The 18,518-nt window shown below is 35.5% G+C and overlaps 1 protein-coding gene across 5 annotated transcripts in view; it reads left to right on the top strand.

Annotated features, from left to right (window-relative positions):
• FRY (FRY microtubule binding protein) overlaps nucleotides 1-18,518 on the top strand; it is a 216,918-nt gene that overhangs the window by 106,815 nt on the left and 91,585 nt on the right. For all 5 annotated transcript variants that reach the window (XM_063101926.1, XM_063101924.1, XM_063101923.1 and 2 more), the window contains exons 21-30: nucleotides 1,152-1,411; nucleotides 1,823-2,012; nucleotides 2,611-2,735; nucleotides 4,899-4,956; nucleotides 5,824-5,915; nucleotides 6,396-6,568; nucleotides 7,686-7,846; nucleotides 9,066-9,176; nucleotides 10,945-11,099; nucleotides 18,130-18,229. In XM_063101926.1, coding sequence (XP_062957996.1) covers nucleotides 1,152-1,411; nucleotides 1,823-2,012; nucleotides 2,611-2,735; nucleotides 4,899-4,956; nucleotides 5,824-5,915; nucleotides 6,396-6,568; nucleotides 7,686-7,846; nucleotides 9,066-9,176; nucleotides 10,945-11,099; nucleotides 18,130-18,229 — 1,425 coding nt within the window. The remainder of the gene's footprint in view (nucleotides 1-1,151; nucleotides 1,412-1,822; nucleotides 2,013-2,610; nucleotides 2,736-4,898; nucleotides 4,957-5,823; nucleotides 5,916-6,395; nucleotides 6,569-7,685; nucleotides 7,847-9,065; nucleotides 9,177-10,944; nucleotides 11,100-18,129; nucleotides 18,230-18,518) is intronic.

Below are 18,518 nucleotides of genomic sequence, written 5' to 3'. Positions count from 1 at the left end.
TATTATATTTTGTTCATGTGCTTTTGTTCTGTTTACTAGAATCAAATCTTGAGCCAGGGGTAAGTAGGTCAGCAATATTATGTTTAGGAACCTGCACAGAAAGGGAAGAGGAGGAAGGAGGCAGCAGTACCTGCTTTGTGCCAGGTGTTTTTACAGCTGTTGTCTTATGTAAGTCACTGAGATTAGGTGAGACCAGCATTGTAATTCCCAAGTCATAAATTAAGCAGAAAGAGACTCTGGGATGTTCAGTACTTTTCCTAGATCACAGGCTTTGAGCAGAGCCTGTGTTGGAATCTCATCTCGCAGGCTCTGAAGCTCCAGCTCTGCCACTAACAGCCCATTAGCCATGGAGGCCACTCTTGTAGCACTCTTACCATGGGAACATGCAGACCTAACAAACAGATAAAAAATGGATTACTTTAAATGCCTAATGAACATAAAGGCAATTTCCTCTCTTGGCACAACAGCTAGATTATTTGAAAATTGGTGTCCCCTAAACTTGTTATCTGAACTTAAATAAGAAATAAGAGAATTTATCTCTATATATTTATCTTTCAAGAGGTGTTGAAATGTATTATTTTGGATTGATATCACAGAGCAAGAATAAGTAGGTATCTTACCTCAAAATCAGTAGAAGCCCTTCATAAAGGGGTTCCGCTTATCCATCTCTCTAAATCAAAAGGAAGGTAGTTCAGTCAAAAAGATAAAGAAAATCATACCTAAAAAAAATACACTAAATGCAGGGATGAAAACATATTTATGAACCTTGCGGATGAATAACTTTTTGGAAGTTTAAAATGACAAATCTGTGGTCGAGTTTAACTAATGTCATGTTATTTGTTCTACAAATGTTTAGTGAGCAGCTTCTGTGTACTGATGCACAGTGCTGTGAGAGACTTAAACTGTCAGAATATAACCCCAGTCCTTAAACTTTGCGCTTGAGCTGCTGATCAGCTAGCATAGGAAATACAGATGACTACCCCGCAATGTTGTATATGTAGGTACAGGATGGGAGTTTCAGACCCAAAGCCAGCCCATCACAGAGGTGGTTAGGAAAAGCCCTGTGGAAGAAGGAGCATTTGGGCTGAGGCTTGGTGAGGATGGATCGTTAAGGTTCAGCTTTGATTCACTGCCTAGCTTTGTACCTGCAGGCAACATTACCGCTGACCCACAATGTGGATCTGCAGTGGTTGGTGGAATGGAACGCAGTCCTGGTTAACAGCCATTACGATGTGAAGAGCCCTTCCCACGTCTGGATATTTGCACAGTCTGTCAAAGACCCCTGGGTTCTCTGCCTCTTCAGCTTCCTCCGGCAGGAGAACTTGCCCAAGCACTGCCCCACGGCCCTCAGCTATGCCTGGCCTTATGCCTTCACTCGGCTCCAGTCGGTCATGCCTCTGGTGGACCCAAAGTAAGGCATCTGTGTGTTTTCCTCTGCTTCACTTGTTTTACCACGTGCCCTCTTCAATTTTCTTTTTATACAAGAGATTGGGATATTATAATCCTCTCTAATTTCCAAACTTCTGACTGTACAATTCTTAATATCGAGGAAAAACATTAAAAGTTTTTGTCTAGAGCTAGTTTTTGTTTTTGCCTTAATAATAAGTGTCATGGTCTACGTATTGAATCTCAGACTCCTGTTGGTGAAAGAACCGTAAAATTCTTCTATTCAACTTCTCATCCAGTGCAGATATTCCCTGAAAGACATCCTTGATGGATAGTTGTTCTACTCTATTTGAGCACTTCCTGTGATGTTTATTAGTTCATGATATTAAAAATCTGAAACTTAGTTTCACTCTTGTTTTTGACTCCATGTTTCTAGTAGCCCAATTAATGCCAAGAAAACCAGCACTGCCGGCAGCGGAGACAACTACGTTACCTTGTGGAGAAATTACCTTATTCTTTGTTTTGGAGTTGCAAAACCCAGTATTATGAGCCCAGGACACTTAAGAGCTTCTACTCCAGAGATAATGGCGACCACCCCTGATGGTACAGTGAGCTACGATAACAAGGTGACATGACATGCTTCAGAAGAATTATTCTGTAAGGTTTTTTTTTAGCTTGTTTGTCTAGAGTTCACAGTGCATGTTGCACTGTGCCTGCCATCTGGAGTATTATGGGATCAGATTTTCATCCCACACATTTCTAAACTCCATTGCGTATTTATGTGAACAATGTGTTACTCCTCCCTGACAAGTGGGGAACCGAAGATAAAGAGAAGTCGGGAAACGTGCTTAAGACCATCGAGTGGCTTGTATTTATTAGTCCCCGGAGGTTGGTTCATGTCCTACATACCACATTTATCTCACTCCTCACCAAGTATCACCTTGAAACCATGCCTTGATTAAATTATTTACTTAGAGATACTTTTATAGACTTATGTGGTTAAAAGAAGAGAACTGTTACAATTTACAATTTGTGTCCCAGGTAAGGAATGCATTCATTGTGCTGTATTAAATTTGTGGGGTTTTGTTTTTGTTTTCCTGAAACGATGGCAGTGCCTTGGGATGTGGTTTTAGTCTTTGAAACTGTTATAATGGAATCATGGTTTGACTAAAGGAACTCAGTTATTATGTTACCTCTTTTTCACTTTTAATCAACTTGTTTCAGGCTATAGGCACCCCATCGGTGGGAGTTCTGTTAAAGCAGCTGGTGCCTTTGATGAGACTAGAGAGCATTGAGATCACAGAGTCCTTAGTTTTAGGATTTGGAAGAACAAATTCCCTTGTTTTCAGGTACAGTAATCTTAATGAGTTGTTCTAAAATCACACATGCTGCTGCTATCACAGTTCCTCTTTTTAACTCATTTGAGTTCGCTTATTGGCATGTGCCTGGAGAGTACTATCTAGGCTTTGCAGGATTTCCTTTACGTCGTCTTTGGTTGATGTGCATGTAGTTACACTCATTCACCTTTAGTCATTGCAACTTTGATTTTACCTCTCAGATTTTATTTCACTTGCAAGCTTTGTTTTAGATAACTATAAATAAAGATAATTCAGTGTCAATCCCCCGTTAACCAGACTGTTCAGAGGCTGTAACATCAAAATAATAACCACGGCTGCTCACCAGCCATTTACGCAACAGGCTCTTGGAGGTTAAGCATTGATAGAACCCTTTCTGGTGTGTAGTTACATAGGTGGACCTTTCTATAAGGCAATTTCTCTGCCTTAACAGAACCAGCATATCTGGTGTTCTAGAATCTTTTATTTCACAACTGCAATCAAATAACCATTCTATCTGAAGGAGTGTCAAAGTCTTTTGAAAGAGGCATTGTAAAATGTTAATTTGGGCTGCCTCTGATGACTTCAGCTAAGCAGCCATAGCTTATAAGGACAAATAAAATTTTCTATGTAGATAGAAAAGGGGAAAGCTTCAAGCACCTGTGTGAAACCCTATTTGGAAAATAAGATTGAGATGTTTTAGATGCAATTGAAAAAGACATGTTAAATTATTCATGTTTAGAGTCAGAGTTTATCCTTGAAAGAATTAATCATGGGTTCTCAATACTTGGGTGCCAGTTAACCAGTGTTTTACCAGATATTGTTTAATTAGTTAAAGCATTATATAGAAATACAAGATAACAATAACATTCCTGGAATTACCTTTTTTTTCCCCCCTAAAGAACCTAAGGTTCCTTTGCATATCTTGCCCTCTCAATATTCCTAGAGGTAGATAAGATTATGAACTGACAAGCCACATGAGTCTGGAAGACTTAATGTCTCTGGACCACGGTTTCCTCGCCTATAAAATAGGTATAATTAATAAAAATGAAGTGTATCTTTTCAATAAAAAAATTTGGTATGATAATGGAATCCCTATCATAGACTTATTGAGAGGATATGTTAAATATGAACATGCACATAGTAAATATTTGCTAAATGGTAGCTGTTAGGTGGAGGAGACCATTATTATTCCCATTTCTCTGATGAAGAAATTCTGGCATCTGTATTGGAAAAATCAGAAATAGAATCCGGGTTTTCTGTTTCTCAGTGCAGAATGCCATAAAGTTTTCCTTCCTGTCTTTGGATTTTCCTGGAGGGTAATGTCTAGTAGCACAAAATATCCTACCAGAAAGTACAAGGTTTTCAGACATGGCACAGATTATAGACAAAACACCTAGATGCTAGTCTGGCAACAGACCTCACAATTTTGTCTGTTTTGATATTGCAATTCAGAGTTATTTCCTAAAGACAACTAATTAAATTAACAAGTAGAAAGCTGAGAACCAAAGATACTGGGGGCAGGCATAGTGCATATATGCAATTTAAGGTATATATTAATACCATCAAAACGTACTTTTACTACACAAGAGAAAAGGTTTCAATGAGAACCTCACAGTTTTAGTACTTGCCATAATTTGTATTTACATATAGCTCAAATAAAAGAAGTTAGCTCTGAAATCAAAAAGACTTTATTTTTTAAATCAACTATAAGTCAGTCTCCTGAGCAGGGATACCAAAATTAGTACCATGGTAATTACATTGGTCTCTTTTTCTCTAATTAGACTGAAAATTTTTTGTGTGCAGGGACTCTATTTATTTTCAGTGCCATAACTTGTGGTAAAGTGCTCTGAATTGAGTAAGCACTTGAAAAATATTGTTTGTTTATTTGTTCAGGTAGGGCTTTTTTTTGCCATAGAGGTCCCAGAACATTAAATCAAAATCAAGTCAACAAATATGTATTAAGTCAAAGTTATATACATAGCACTGAGATTAAGACCAGTAATACAAAGTACAGGCTAATGCCTTTCCCAGTTCACCATATCATTGAGAAATGGAGAGGTCAGGGGAGTTTTTGGTGTCAGAAGCAAAGAAAAAAAAACAAGTAGTGATAGGATTTAGTGACAAGTTTGATGTCAATAGCAATGAATTTCAAATGCTGACCTTTTTCCTCCGTAGAGAATTGGTAGAAGAACTTCATCCATTAATGAAAGAAGCTCTGGAACGAAGACCAGAGGTAAGAATTTGAATTTAAATAAATAAGGTATGGTTTGTTTGGACAATGGTATGAATTTACATCAAACTCAATGGTTTCCTGTAAAGAATACAAACACCCCAACATGCTTTTAACAATGAATTTTAATATTTTAACTTTTGTTGTTTTTATTATTTTTCCATACTTAAGTATTTAGTATAATATGATTCCTATTCTAAAGGATTATGTCCTAACTATATAAATAAAAAGTAATTTAAATAGTCATATTATGTTGTTATTTTTTTTTTTTTGCAGGAGGTTTGAGTTAAAATTGAATTTTAGTTTTCAGTTTGTTTGCTTATTTTGTACAAGGAGTTGGATGGCCAAGAATATTATGGGTCTTATCTGGCATATGAAGCATTTTCCTCAACATTATCTTCCCTGAAGTGAATTCTGAAAAGAATAAATTTATAATGTATTAGGATTAAAAATAAATAAATAAATAAGATTTAAAGAGAAACTTCCCATATAGTAGATTTGATACAAGAAATAGCTAAAATTTAGCAGTTTGAAAAAGAACAAACTGTGTTACCTCCGTGATCAGAATTGGTGAGATTATCCGTGTCCCTTGTCCCTTTTCACTTGTTTCAGATGCTTCAGCCTTTCTGCAGACACTGGGAATATCTGGGAAATGAGACTCATTCTCAACCTTTCTACCTTATAAATATTTATTGGCCCACTTACTTATGATCTGTTTCTCTTACAGTGTGTAAAAAGAAAAATACATTTTGTCTTCTGTGCTTAGAAAGTTCAAAATGACTAGATTATACCTTTCTTTAATAGTTTTCTAAAACAAAATTAATAGTGTTTTGCCCATGTCTATAAATAGTATCATCTCTTTCTACACAGAACAAGAAACGCCGAGAACGGCGAGACCTGTTAAGACTACAACTACTTCGAATTTTTGAACTTCTGGCTGATGCTGGTGTAATAAGTGATAGGTAGAGTCAAAATTCTACTGAGTTGATCCCTCCTCACCAAAATGCTCTTTTTGTCTCTCTTTTCTATATCTTTCTTTTTTTTTTTTTTTAATTGTCATTATTTGTATTTATTTATTTATTTATTTTTGTCTTTTTCGTGACCGGTGTGCACTGGCCATCCCCATATAGGATCGGAACCCGCGGCGGAAGCGTCGCCGCTCTCCCAGCGCCGCACTCTCCCAAGTGCACTACGGGCTCGGCCCAATCTCTTTCTTTTTTTAAAATGTATTACCTATAACTCAGAAAAGCCAAAAGAAAAAGAAAAAAACAGCTTGCTTTTTCTTTTTTCATATTCTACTTATACTGCTATAGGTTAGGAACAAATTTAGTGTGTAAGTTCTGACAGTGAGTCTTATTTTTCATCAGGCATGTACAACTTTGATTAAAGTAGATGATTAGTCAAGACTAATCATCTAAAAGTTTAATTTTCCTTTATTCCAGCACAAATGGAGCCTTAGAACGAGATACTTTAGCCCTTGGTGCTTTGTTCTTAGAATATGTGGACTTGACCCGTATGCTCCTGGAAGCTGAAAATGACAAAGAAGTTGAAATTCTCAAAGATATCCGAGCACATTTTAGTGCAATGGTCGCCAACTTGATTCAGTGTGTTCCAGGTATGATGATACATCATTACGAATTACTTTCATGCTTGCAAAATCATGTGTTCTTCATTACTGCTCTCCTCTTTAATCTTTCCGGCCTGTACACAGGTCTGGGATGAGATTGTTTATTTTGAGATAGTTAGAAATATACATGAGAACAGATTGTCATAACTCAGCACAGAGTTGGAAAGAGAACAACAGAAATTAAATTTGGCTTTCTTCTCGTCATTTCTATTCCTTTGTTTTGGTTCCCATCTGAAAACGAACTTATGTGATTTCCATTGGAAGGAAGTAATTCAAAGGGAACATTCACACGGGCTTCCCTGTCTCTGTGCTAATTTTTTCACATTGTTTGTGCCAACCCGTGAACAGGTCATTTCAGCAATATTCCCGCTCTCTGACTTTACCCAATCAACACATTAAATAGAATTCTGTATAGCTTAGCACATTTTACATTTGATTAAATATTACTGAGAGAATTATATTTCACAAAGCAAATGGGTATGAAACATTTTCATTCTAATAGAAGCATAGAAAATAAAATAGTTGGTCAAAATTTAATATGGAATTTACTCTAATTAAAAGTTTTTGTTATAATTCCCAAAAGCTGCAATTCAGCTAATGTGTTTACCTTTCATTATTTTGATATTAACCTCTTCTTACCAAGTCTCCTCATCTCTGATGGCCCTAAATTAAGATATGAGTCAACTTCTTCTAGTTAAAGGATGTTGTTTGAAATAGTCTATACCATATTTCACAGTTCTTTCTAAAGACCATATTTCACAGTTCTTTCTAAAGACAGACAGCAGCAGTCAGGAAAACAGTTTATACATAAGCAGCAGCTGAGCAGGAAGTGTTGCAATTTGCCCAGGTGTTGATTAGAAAACAGTGTCTGCAGGTCCCATTGTCAATCTCCACTTGCTGTTCTGAGTCAAGGCGCTACTGACTGCAACGTGAGCAAAAGAGGACACACTTAGAAAGAAAATTCAGCTTGACTTTTTAAATACGTGTTTCATTACCTAAAGGAAACTGGAGTGAGAAAATGAAAATCTTCTTTTCCCCAAAACTTAAGAATCATGTATAATAGTGATAAGTCTAGTAGACTCTAACTCTGTGTTTTTCTCCCTAGTTCACCACCGAAGATTTCTCTTCCCCCAGCAAAGCCTGAGGCACCATCTTTTCATATTATTTAGCCAGTGGGCAGGACCGTTCAGCATCATGTTTACTCCTCTGGATCGGTACAGTGACAGAAATCATCAGATTACAAGATACCAGTATTGTGCATTGAAAGTAGGTGACATTTTCCTCAATAAATAACTTTTGTCAGATCAATGGTCTCTCTCCTAAAACTAGCAACTAAGACTGGAAAATGAGGTTAAAATAAATAACATGATATAATAAAATATAAGTTCACATGCAAAAAAAGTCAAATGGACACAAACCTGCAAGTACAAATATATAAACTGGCTGCAAAAATGCCAAAATATACATATAAACATAGGTACATGTAAATATGTAAATTTTCCAATTTGGCTCACAATTTCAAAATGCAAAACTTTTGTAATTTCCTAATTTTATCCAGTGTTTCTCCTACATGAGAACTATGTATTTTTGCTTATTTACCTTTTTAGTAGCTGTCATGCCAATTAATTTCCAACCTAAAAAAAAAAAAAAATAGATGTCACCTCAAGTTCAAAACTACCAAGAGCCACATTCCCTTTTTAGTCTCTTATTATCCTAGAAGCCTGCCAGAAATAAGCTTCCAGACTGCTTAGACTGTTCAAAATCTTTAGAAGCATGAGTCCTTATAGCCTAATTTCCTTTAGAAAACTAACTGCATATCAGCTCTGTCATGTATACCATAAGTTGCTGACTCTCATTGACTTTTGCTTCAGTGGAGGTAATTTAAAGTGTGGGCCCTGATAGTCCATTGGACCTGCTAAGTGCAAAGTTTATCAAGATCTTCCCTTCTCTTATCTTCCCTCAACTCCTCCCCCACCCCCATTAGCGGAACTAAGGTTTATAGTCTTGTTTTTTCCCAGCTTTGATTAAGGATTATAATTATTTATTTTGATATTTTTCATACTTTGTAAAGTCAGTACTTTAGTCAAATATTTGTTGTAAAAGCAAAATTTGAAAAGCTGTATTTGTCTTATAAGCAGAATTCATTCACTTAAAATAATGCAAGGAGAGTTTATTTTAAATACTATGAAATGGTCATTTTGTTTTGAATACTTACTCACTCACCATAAAGATTTGTTATTATCATAAAAGTGCATGTCCACAAACCTAAATTTATGGGTTTTTAACTCTTATAAAGACAGCCAAATTTGGAATGTGGATTTTATATTGAATTTACTAAGGAATGCTTTCAAGTCTTAGGGGAATAACTGCTTCGGAAGGGCTCTTATTACTTATAAATCTGACAGTTATGTTTTTGAAAGTCAGTTGGATACCGTTAGATTATTCCAGGTTTCATGTCCATGTTCTGTTGTGTTCTCATCATCAGGCGATGTCAGCAGTGCTGTGCTGCGGCCCTGTCTTTGACAATGTGGGCCTTTCCCCAGATGGCTACCTATATAAGTGGCTTGACAACATTCTGGCTTGTCAAGACTTACGAGTAAGTACAGGTGAAAATACATTGCTTTTAAATGTCTTAGGTATTCTGCCTCGGTTGGGTCACTGAGAAGTGTTCACACACATTGTTCACAACATAGTCTCTTCACACATCAGCCAACCAAGTGCAGGTTTTGTTTTTACTCACATTATACTGTGATGCATTAGGATTAAAAACACAGTAACATTCACCAAAATTGACCATAAACTGGGTCATACAGCAAGTCTCAACAAAGTTCAGATGATTGGAATGATACAGACTATGTTCTCTAATTATGGTAGCATTAAGCTAGTAATCAATAACAAGAAGATAATTTAAAAATACACTTCCAGATAAGTGAGCCAAAGAATAAACAACAACGGAAACTGGAAAATATTTTTCACTGAAGAATAATGAAAATACTACATACTAAACTCATGAGCTCTAAATAAAGCCTTATTCTGAATAAAATGTATAGACCTAAATGCATATATTAGAAAGAAAAAAAGGCTGATAATGATTGACCTAAGCATTTATCACAAGAAGTTAGAAAATGAATAGCACATTAAACTCAAAAAAAGTACAATGAAGGAAATAATCAAGAGCAGAAATTAATGAAAGAGAAAAAATTAATAGTAATGATTATTAAAGCCAAAAGTTGAATTTGTTAAAAGACTAATGAAATTAGTAAATTCATGGCAAGTCTGATCAAGAAATGTAAAGGGAGTCATCACTACAGATGCTACAGACATTAAAAATAAAAAAGAGCATGTGAACATCTTTGTGCCAATAAACTTAAATTTAGATAAAATCAACAAATTCTTAGAAAAAATGCATCAAAACAAAAGGAAAATCTGAATATTCATATCAGTAGTAAAGAAATTGAATTGGTAAATTGAAACTCTTCAAAAAAGAAATCTTTAAAACCAGAAGGCTTTATTGATGAATACTACCAAGCTTTTAAGGAACAAACTGTATTGATTTAATACAAATTCTTAAAGAGAAAATAGATCAAGAGGAAATACATCCCAATACATTTTATAAGACCCACATAACCTTCATACAAACACTGGGCAAGGATGTAACAAGAAAGAAAATTAAAAGATGGTCTCATTTATGAACATTGATGCAAAAAACTTTAAAGAAAATATTAAGAAAATTGACATTAGTAATATATTTTTAAAAAGATAATCTATCATGATCATGCATATTCACTGACCATCCAATATTTGACAGTAGCTTCCAGAATCATCAATTAAGTTTCCTATAAATTCTATTTGGTATGACGTTTTTTCATATGAAAGCCTCTGAGTAAAAAGAGTCCATTAAGACTGCATTTCTTCTGAAAGAGTGGCAGCTAAGCTTTACACAGTGTATTTGTTAATCAAACCTCACACTCATATTCCCTCTGATTTTTTTTTCTTAAAAAACCTTGTATACATAGAGAAAACTTTTATATATTTGACTTTTTTAACCAAATACATGTATTTTTCAGAAATATTTTTAATGCAAAAAAGAAACATTTCTAAAATGTCTTTACTACCTTTTCGGAATTAAAAATTGAGAATGAATGGACCCTATATAACAAATTTACATAGAATCAGATTTGGTTTATACATTTCAGTTTTCAGTTGCAACACTGCACCCCCTCTTAAAGAAGAATACATGGCATAAAAATTAATCCAAATGAATGTTCTGTCTCCAATTTATACTGGCTAAGCTTGATCCTGTGTCTTTTCTCTAGAACATTCATTCATTAATTATGAATAATTAATTTGCTTCCTATATTCAGGTTCATCAACTTGGCTGTGAAGTTGTCGTTTTGCTATTGGAACTTAATCCTGACCAAATAAATCTTTTCAATTGGGCAATTGACCGATGCTACACAGGTTCCTACCAACTTGCATCTGGCTGCTTCAAGGCCATAGCGACAGTGTGTGGAAGCAGGTATGAATTTTCATTAAGTAGTGGTCAGTGGCAGGTATGTTTGACGTTACCCTTCATGATATGAACGGTGGAGAGCTGACTGTTTGGCAATTATCTGAGCAGAATAAATTGTATAAGAATATAAAATGGCCTATATTCCCCAGTAGATAAACTACTCCCTATAAGTTTGCAGTTACATTGATTTTTCTCATTGTCAGGAGAATGTTTGTTGTTATAGTACCTTTCTTTTTAATTGCCTGAAAATTCACAGTGAACTATTAGAGCAGGATTTGAAAATGATAAAGAAGATACATCAAAGGAATTAAAGGAATGTCTAGAAATGTTTATGGCAGGTAGAAACTGTAAGCCCTTCAAACATCTTTAGACCACACCAAACCCAGGAGCAGCCTAAAATTTTTAAATCTCTTTTGTCTAAAACCTCAGAAAGGAAAAAGAAAATGTGGCACACCAGATTCCATAAATGACACTTTTAAAACCACTGCCTTTTTTATAGAAATTAGTCATTCAGTGAAGCCATTCAGCACGATGATTTATTGAATAAAATAACTTCGTAGCTAAGATGAAAGGGTTAATGAAGATTTCCCAAATTGCATAAGCTATTCCCAAGAACGAGCTTATGTGTGAGGAAAATCCAGAGAATGCAGCTCGAGTTTTCCTTTTTAATTAAATGTTGCATTTTAAATAGCTATCTTGAACTACTGGATCAAGGGAATAAAAGTGAGTTAATTTTAAATTCCAACCTAATATGGGTCTAAATTAATAAGAACAGCATTTTAGAAGACATCTAATTTCAATAAACCTAAAATGAGCATGCTTTTTAAAGAGATAAATTTGTCTTTAAATTTTTTATCTTTTTTATAAAGATAGTGGATAACATTTTATGTCTAAAGCTTTCATTTTCCATAATCTTATTCCTAGAGTTTTTATTATACATTTTAATCTCTTTAAAAGTTATAGCAGATAAATATAACCTAAACTGTCTGATTTTCTATTAAGTTTTATTTCTTGGTAGAAACCTGACTAAAAAATATTTATACCTATAGAACATTACCAAAATAACATCGTTGTAAAAAATCTCTTTCTCCAGTGTTATTTTATTTTCAGATATTTCAACATACTAAAAATAGTTTTGTTCACATGACCTTTTGATTTTAAAAACTGTATTTAGAACCCAAGACTTTTGCTTTTCTTTGACAAAAATAAGAGTAATAAAATTTTTGCCTCTTCGCTGCTGTTCTTTCAGTGAACTCCGTTTGAACTATCCTAGTTGAATTTATTTCATTGCATGGCCATCTAATAAAATATCATACTGCATTCCTCTGAATAAACCCAGGTATTTTTCCTTAGGGAGCACAAATGCTTCATGAATTAAGCAATATAATCTCAATTTCAATAATATTTCTACTCAGAAATATTAGGTCACAAAACCGTTTATGTTCCACGTAGATTTTTTTAAGGTTTCCTCCTAAACTGTTTGTTTCTCAGACAAATATTGCATGTCTATTTCCATTCACGACACTCTTCTATTCTGAAGGGAGGGCACAGGGCCAGGGAACACCACAGCTGTGACATGGCTGCCCAGACAGTGGCCAGCACTTCCGCCATTTCTCACCACAGGGCATGTTCAGAATTTAAAGTTTGAGCTGTGGCCTAAATTTGCTCTCTTTCCCCATAAATTCTCAGCCTGTGTAGTCTAGACAGGCCTCCAGAGATACCTGAGCAATCTTTACACTTATGTTTTCCGGACATTTTTTCAAAAGCAATTCTGGTGTTCTCAGCTTTTGCTTTATTTGTTTTCTGCAAGTTTGCTTCTAAAAAGCAGCTAAATACCTTATCTTATGAAATATGTTCCTGAAAAGCTACACACAAACTGAATCATATTTTAAATTTCTCAAACAAGTTATCTGTACAGTAACTCCCACAAGTCTTTTTCTAAAGCAAAGAAAAAAATTTTTTTTGTAAAATAAATAGTTACCTCCTCCTTTTCAAACAGGAATGATCATGAGCTAGATTTATTTTTAGAGGAATATGACAGTGGATAAGCAGATTCATGTATTAAAGACACTGAGAATTTTTTTTTAATCTTTTTGTCAGTTTAAATTGTCTACATTAGTTTCAGAAGAGGCAATCAGCCATCTTTGCCTAATTAATATATTAATTCCTTTGTTCATTAGCTGGGATAATGGGAAAAAATTGGTTCTATTTATTCTTTTTGGTTTTTTTGTTTGTTTGTTTTACAGAAGTAAGGGATTGGGGGTAGGGGTATACTATGAACTTACTAATCTCCAGTCAAAACTATACAGTTGTGCCGCTCTCTATGACCCTGGTAGTACTGGGAGGTCAGGATGGAACATGAATGGGACCAGGGAAGTGAGGATAGTAGTAGAAAGTGACAGTAGAACTGGCAGTATTAATTTGGAAGAATTTTTCATGAAATATGTTCATGTATTTGATTAAAAGCTATTACATGCGGCTCACTACTATAATTAGGCACAAAAGAAAATAGCTTACCTATCAGGCAGCTTTAGTTCAAATAACTATTTGGCTTCTGTATGTGTTATTAACATTCCCTTCAACTCCAAATGAGCTCAATATGGAACAGATAGGGAAATTGAGAAAGAGACTAAATGACTTTCTAAGGTTATAAATCAAGGTAAATAGTGGATTAAAAGTGAAGGCTATTTCCAGTCACTAACTTAACTTACCAGGATTCTCTTCACATTTAATTAAATACTTAGGAATTCCATTATTTTTACTTTTACCCTCCAACATATGTTTAATAGATGTTTTAGAATTATACATAAGATCGAAGTTTTTATTTTTAAAAGATTTTGTTGGCCTATTTTCAAGGGTGGTTTTAGTTTTATGTTTGTTTTGCCTTAAATTAACTTCCTATAAATCTTTTCTAATTTAAATCAGGCCTAGCAAATTTGAATTCTTAAACGTAAATGCCCATTCCTTAAGGGAATAACAGTCATCTATTAATAAGGAAGATAAGTAAAGCTTATGACTCATGAATCCCAATCACACTCCCTTACTGGTGATAAATAGCCTTATTTGGTTGTTTCAGCCAGCTGGAGTATTTCAGGAGGGCAGAGTTTGGGAATTTAGGCTCTGCAAGCGTAATACCTTGGGTTTGAATGCCCGCTCCTCCTCTAATCAAACTGTGCACTCTTGAGCAAATTACTTCAAATGCTTACTCATTTGTAAAATGGGGGTGATAAGAGGGTTAGGGTAAGGAGTCAATAAAACCAATCTCTTGGTCTAAGGCCTCGCACATAATAAGCACCCTATACACACTATTATTATTCACTAGCTGTTGGAGGGGAGGAACTATGAAGTAGTGCCCTCTATCAACTAGTAAAATCTGTTTTGCTTCAGAATACCTCAAAGCTCTCCTGAGCTCTGTCATTTAATTCCAGGTAAGCCAGAGCTAGTAGGAATTTCCCAGATTCTTTGAAATCTCTTCTTTCTAGATAGTATTAATTTTTGTTCACTTTCTGAATCCTATCTACCTTCCATGTTTATTTTATCATTTTATTTTTATTCTATATGATCACATCTGTATTTATCTTTTACCCTTCCACTGCCCTACATTGAATAATTAAATACTGAAAGGCGGAATTCCATTTCTAAGCTTATTTTAAACATCTAAGTACAGTTGTTTTATTTGTGCTCTTTTGCGCCGTTGAAGTCTTTCTCATTTTTTCTTTGAGTTTCTTTCATTCTTTGTATCTGTTATTCCTTTCAGTATTGTTCTACATGGATTCCATAGCTCAGTTGTAAGCAACAAATTGAATGCCCTAATGGTAACTACATGGGCAAGTGCATGGCACTGAATAGGAGGGAGGCTCTGTCTACTCTTTTTCTGCCTTTCAATCCCCAATGATCCAGCAATATCTTCCAGTGCTCTTTTATATGTATAAATATATATGTATTAAATCCCAGTGTCAGAAGACAAAGATGTAAGTAAGGCATCTTTGCTACTATGGGGCTCAGAAGGCTTCCACAGTCAGAAAGGTCTGTTTCCAGATACTACAGTTTGTAAAAATTCCAAATTAGACTGGCTACGAAACATACTACAGTGGGCTGGCTAGGAGGCTGAGAGCACTGTAGACAAGAGCTTCAATTCATTGGAGTCAGACATTTCTAGGAGTCTGGGCTCCACTAACTTCTACATGACCTTGAGCAAATATGTAACTTCTTTAGGCTTGTTGTGAAGATCAAATAACAAATCTCTTTAAAGGCCTTGGAACAGTACCTGGCACAAAGCACATCATAACATGAACGTCACCCGTCATTCATCATCATTGTCACCCCCGCCATCACCACCACCATCGCCTGGGGGCTTTCCCCAATGTCACACCAACCTTATGCTGTGTTCATTTAAAAATACGAGTTCTAGAATAGTAATCATTTTGGAGTACAAATTAGTAAAGCTATTTTGGAGGGCAGTATTTGCCAGAAAGCTGTATCTAACAAAATTTTAAATGTGCCTTTTGACCCGCATGACCTCTTCTAGTAATCTTAAAAAAAAAAAAAAAATACTTATACACTTGGTGTTTGTGACACTTAAATAATGAAAAGTTGGAAGTAGCCTAAATGTCTATCAGTGTCAAAGGTTGGATTCCCCAGGAAACAGATTCTGAGATGGAGACTGGGTGCAGGAAATGTATCAGGTAGTGTCCCTGGGGTCGACATCTATGGGGAAGTGAAGGAAGTAGGGCTGGGCAGAGGAAAGAAAACCTCAGTCACTCCCACAGGGGATCTGCTGGGAGCAGGCATGACCTTGTCCTAGGCAAATCTCTGGCTGAAGGCAATTCCCAGAGACTGATTCAGCTCAGGGATATCAGCTGCCAGCACAAGGACTGAGTGCCTCTGTCCTGAAAGAAGGACCTAGGCGGCACACCATAGCGTCTACTACAAAAGTGGTTATTTACGTTTATACTATGGAATACTCGGCAGCTATTAAGACTGAAGTGAGCCTCCTAGTTCAGTGAAAAAGCAAATCATCAAGCAATGCACACAGATACTGTAATCACATTTATGCTTAAAATCCTGTGCATTGGGGGAGGAGTGTTTAGATACACATATTTGCATATATACTTGGAAAAGGGCTGGATTATACACCAAAATGTTGACCGTGGTTGCCTCTGGGGTAGAAGCAACAGCTGGTAGACAGCAAGATGTTGGGACGTTTCTACATGTATGTTTTATTCTGTTCACATGCCTACAGCCGGTATCAACTTGCCAGCCTTGTGAGTGAACCGTCTTCAGAGGATCAAGTCCTATATATTGCTCGAATCTTTTAGAAGAAAAATGTATTTGTGTATCATAAAGAATTAATATGTGAGGAATATTAAAAAGAAAAAGTGAAAAACCTTTTTCATGTGTTTAATCAATTCTCACTATAATTTCTCACTAAACTTACCATAAAATGGGATGTCATTATAGTAGGATTATGCCTTTTTAGAAGAGTGATTGGTCTAAAGCAGAACAACTTAGACAATGTAATTATATAGAATCAAAAAAAAAAAAGAACCCACAAGGAAAAAAAATGGGTTTTTTCACCTCCAGGCTATCTAATGCTTTCTGAAGGTGTCTGAAAATAAATATCAGTCACCCACATATAGACCATTTACTAGTTGTTCATGTCACCAGTTTTCGATTTATGACCTCTTTTCAACTGTAAACTAAGAAAATACATACAGTGAATTGATGACATCTTTAAATAGTATTACATAAAGCCTTGATAGAATTTTTTAACTTTTAAAAAAGTCTTCCTGTGAGTTACCAGCATAATTCTTTGTGAAATGAAATGTTTTGTTTCCACATGAGAAAAATAAGCAAGTTCATATTCTGAAAAATAATTAGTTACACAGCAAGAAAAAGTGGATTTACTGTCTAGATTTCATCTGCTTATACTGCCAATTAATCTATCCTCTGTGTTCCTAATTCCCCTCCTAGCTCCCATCCCACACATACAATCGATTACGAAATCCTGCTGATTTCACCTCCTCAGTGCTTTTCAGATCTATCCCCTCCTTTCTGTTTCTACTGTCCCTGTCCTAATTAAAGCCTTTTCCACTCTTGGCCCCCACAATCCATTCTCTATGCAGCAGCCAGAGTGATTATTCAAAAACGAGCATCGTTGCCTCCCTTCCCTACTGCAAGTCCTGTAGTGGTTCTCTGAGACTTATAGGTGAAGTCTGTAGTCTGGCCATCTTCTGAAATCACCTTCCACCCCAAGCCCGTCTCCTTCCATTCCTCTATTTCTTTCATTCACCTACTACACAGAGATTCTTTCCTTTTGCAGAAGATGTCTTAATGTTTCATTCTTGTAATCTTCAAAATGCAGTTCTCTGTGTCTAGAACACTACCCGTACTACCCTTTCCATGGCCTGGCCAATGTCTCCTGGTGTTCAAGACTCATTTTACTTTTTTCCTCCTTGGAAAGCCCTCTCTAACGCATGTATGATGTAGGTGTCCCTTGTCGGGATTCTTGTAGCATCCTGTGGATACTCCCATTGTGACACTCATCAGAACCAGACTATATAGCTGTCTCCCTAACTAAACCGTAAGCCGTCCTTAAGGATAGAGACCAGACTTACTGACTTGGCATCATCAGTACTTTGCACATTGTTTCTGATATACGTTTGGTGCTTAATAAATTTAGATGGATCAAATGAAAATATTAGTTCAGTGAGCTGTTGAGAAATTGAGTACACGTGTCCTCTTTTGTCCTGTTCGCTTGTGTTTGGTTTTCATTAAAATCTATTTGCATAATGTAGATTTTTGTGTTCTTTTATCCTGGCATAACAATATGTAATTTTAAACAAAAATAGAGTCATTTTCCTTTATCTACTAATAAATAGCCAAAGAAGGAGTAAAAAATGACCAAATGAGCACGGGAATGTTATTACTAAGTGTCTGAGGTCGGTGTGCCATCTAGAATTTTGAGAGGTAATGATCTATCAAGATTACTAGCCAGGTGTCTTATAAACTATGCTGTTATTTTTTTATTTTTCAGGAACTACCCCTTTGACATAGTGACATTGTTAAACCTCGTTCTATTCAAAGCCTCTGACACCAACAGAGAGATTTATGAAATCTCCATGCAGCTCATGCAGGCATGTATCATTTACTGGCATAGAAAATTTTCATCATTGAGGGTAGAAAACAAAAATGGTAGTTGATCACTGAATTGTGGTTAATTGAGTTGCATTTATTTGTTTCTGTATGTCATTGGTAGATATGAAAAGTGAGAAAACAATTATATAATCTTCTGTAAACATACTAATGAACTGCTACTGTACCTTTAATACTATATTAAAATAGGCATTAATTAGTTTTGTTACAACTAAGCTTTATTAAATATAAATGTTCCTGAGATACCCAGCTAATGTTGTTTCATACTGT

Source organism: Cynocephalus volans, chromosome 7 (genome assembly GCF_027409185.1).
Source record: "Cynocephalus volans isolate mCynVol1 chromosome 7, mCynVol1.pri, whole genome shotgun sequence".
In the NCBI taxonomy this organism is placed as follows: domain Eukaryota; kingdom Metazoa; phylum Chordata; class Mammalia; order Dermoptera; family Cynocephalidae; genus Cynocephalus; species Cynocephalus volans.
This window is presented reverse-complemented; position numbering and strand designations above follow the sequence as displayed.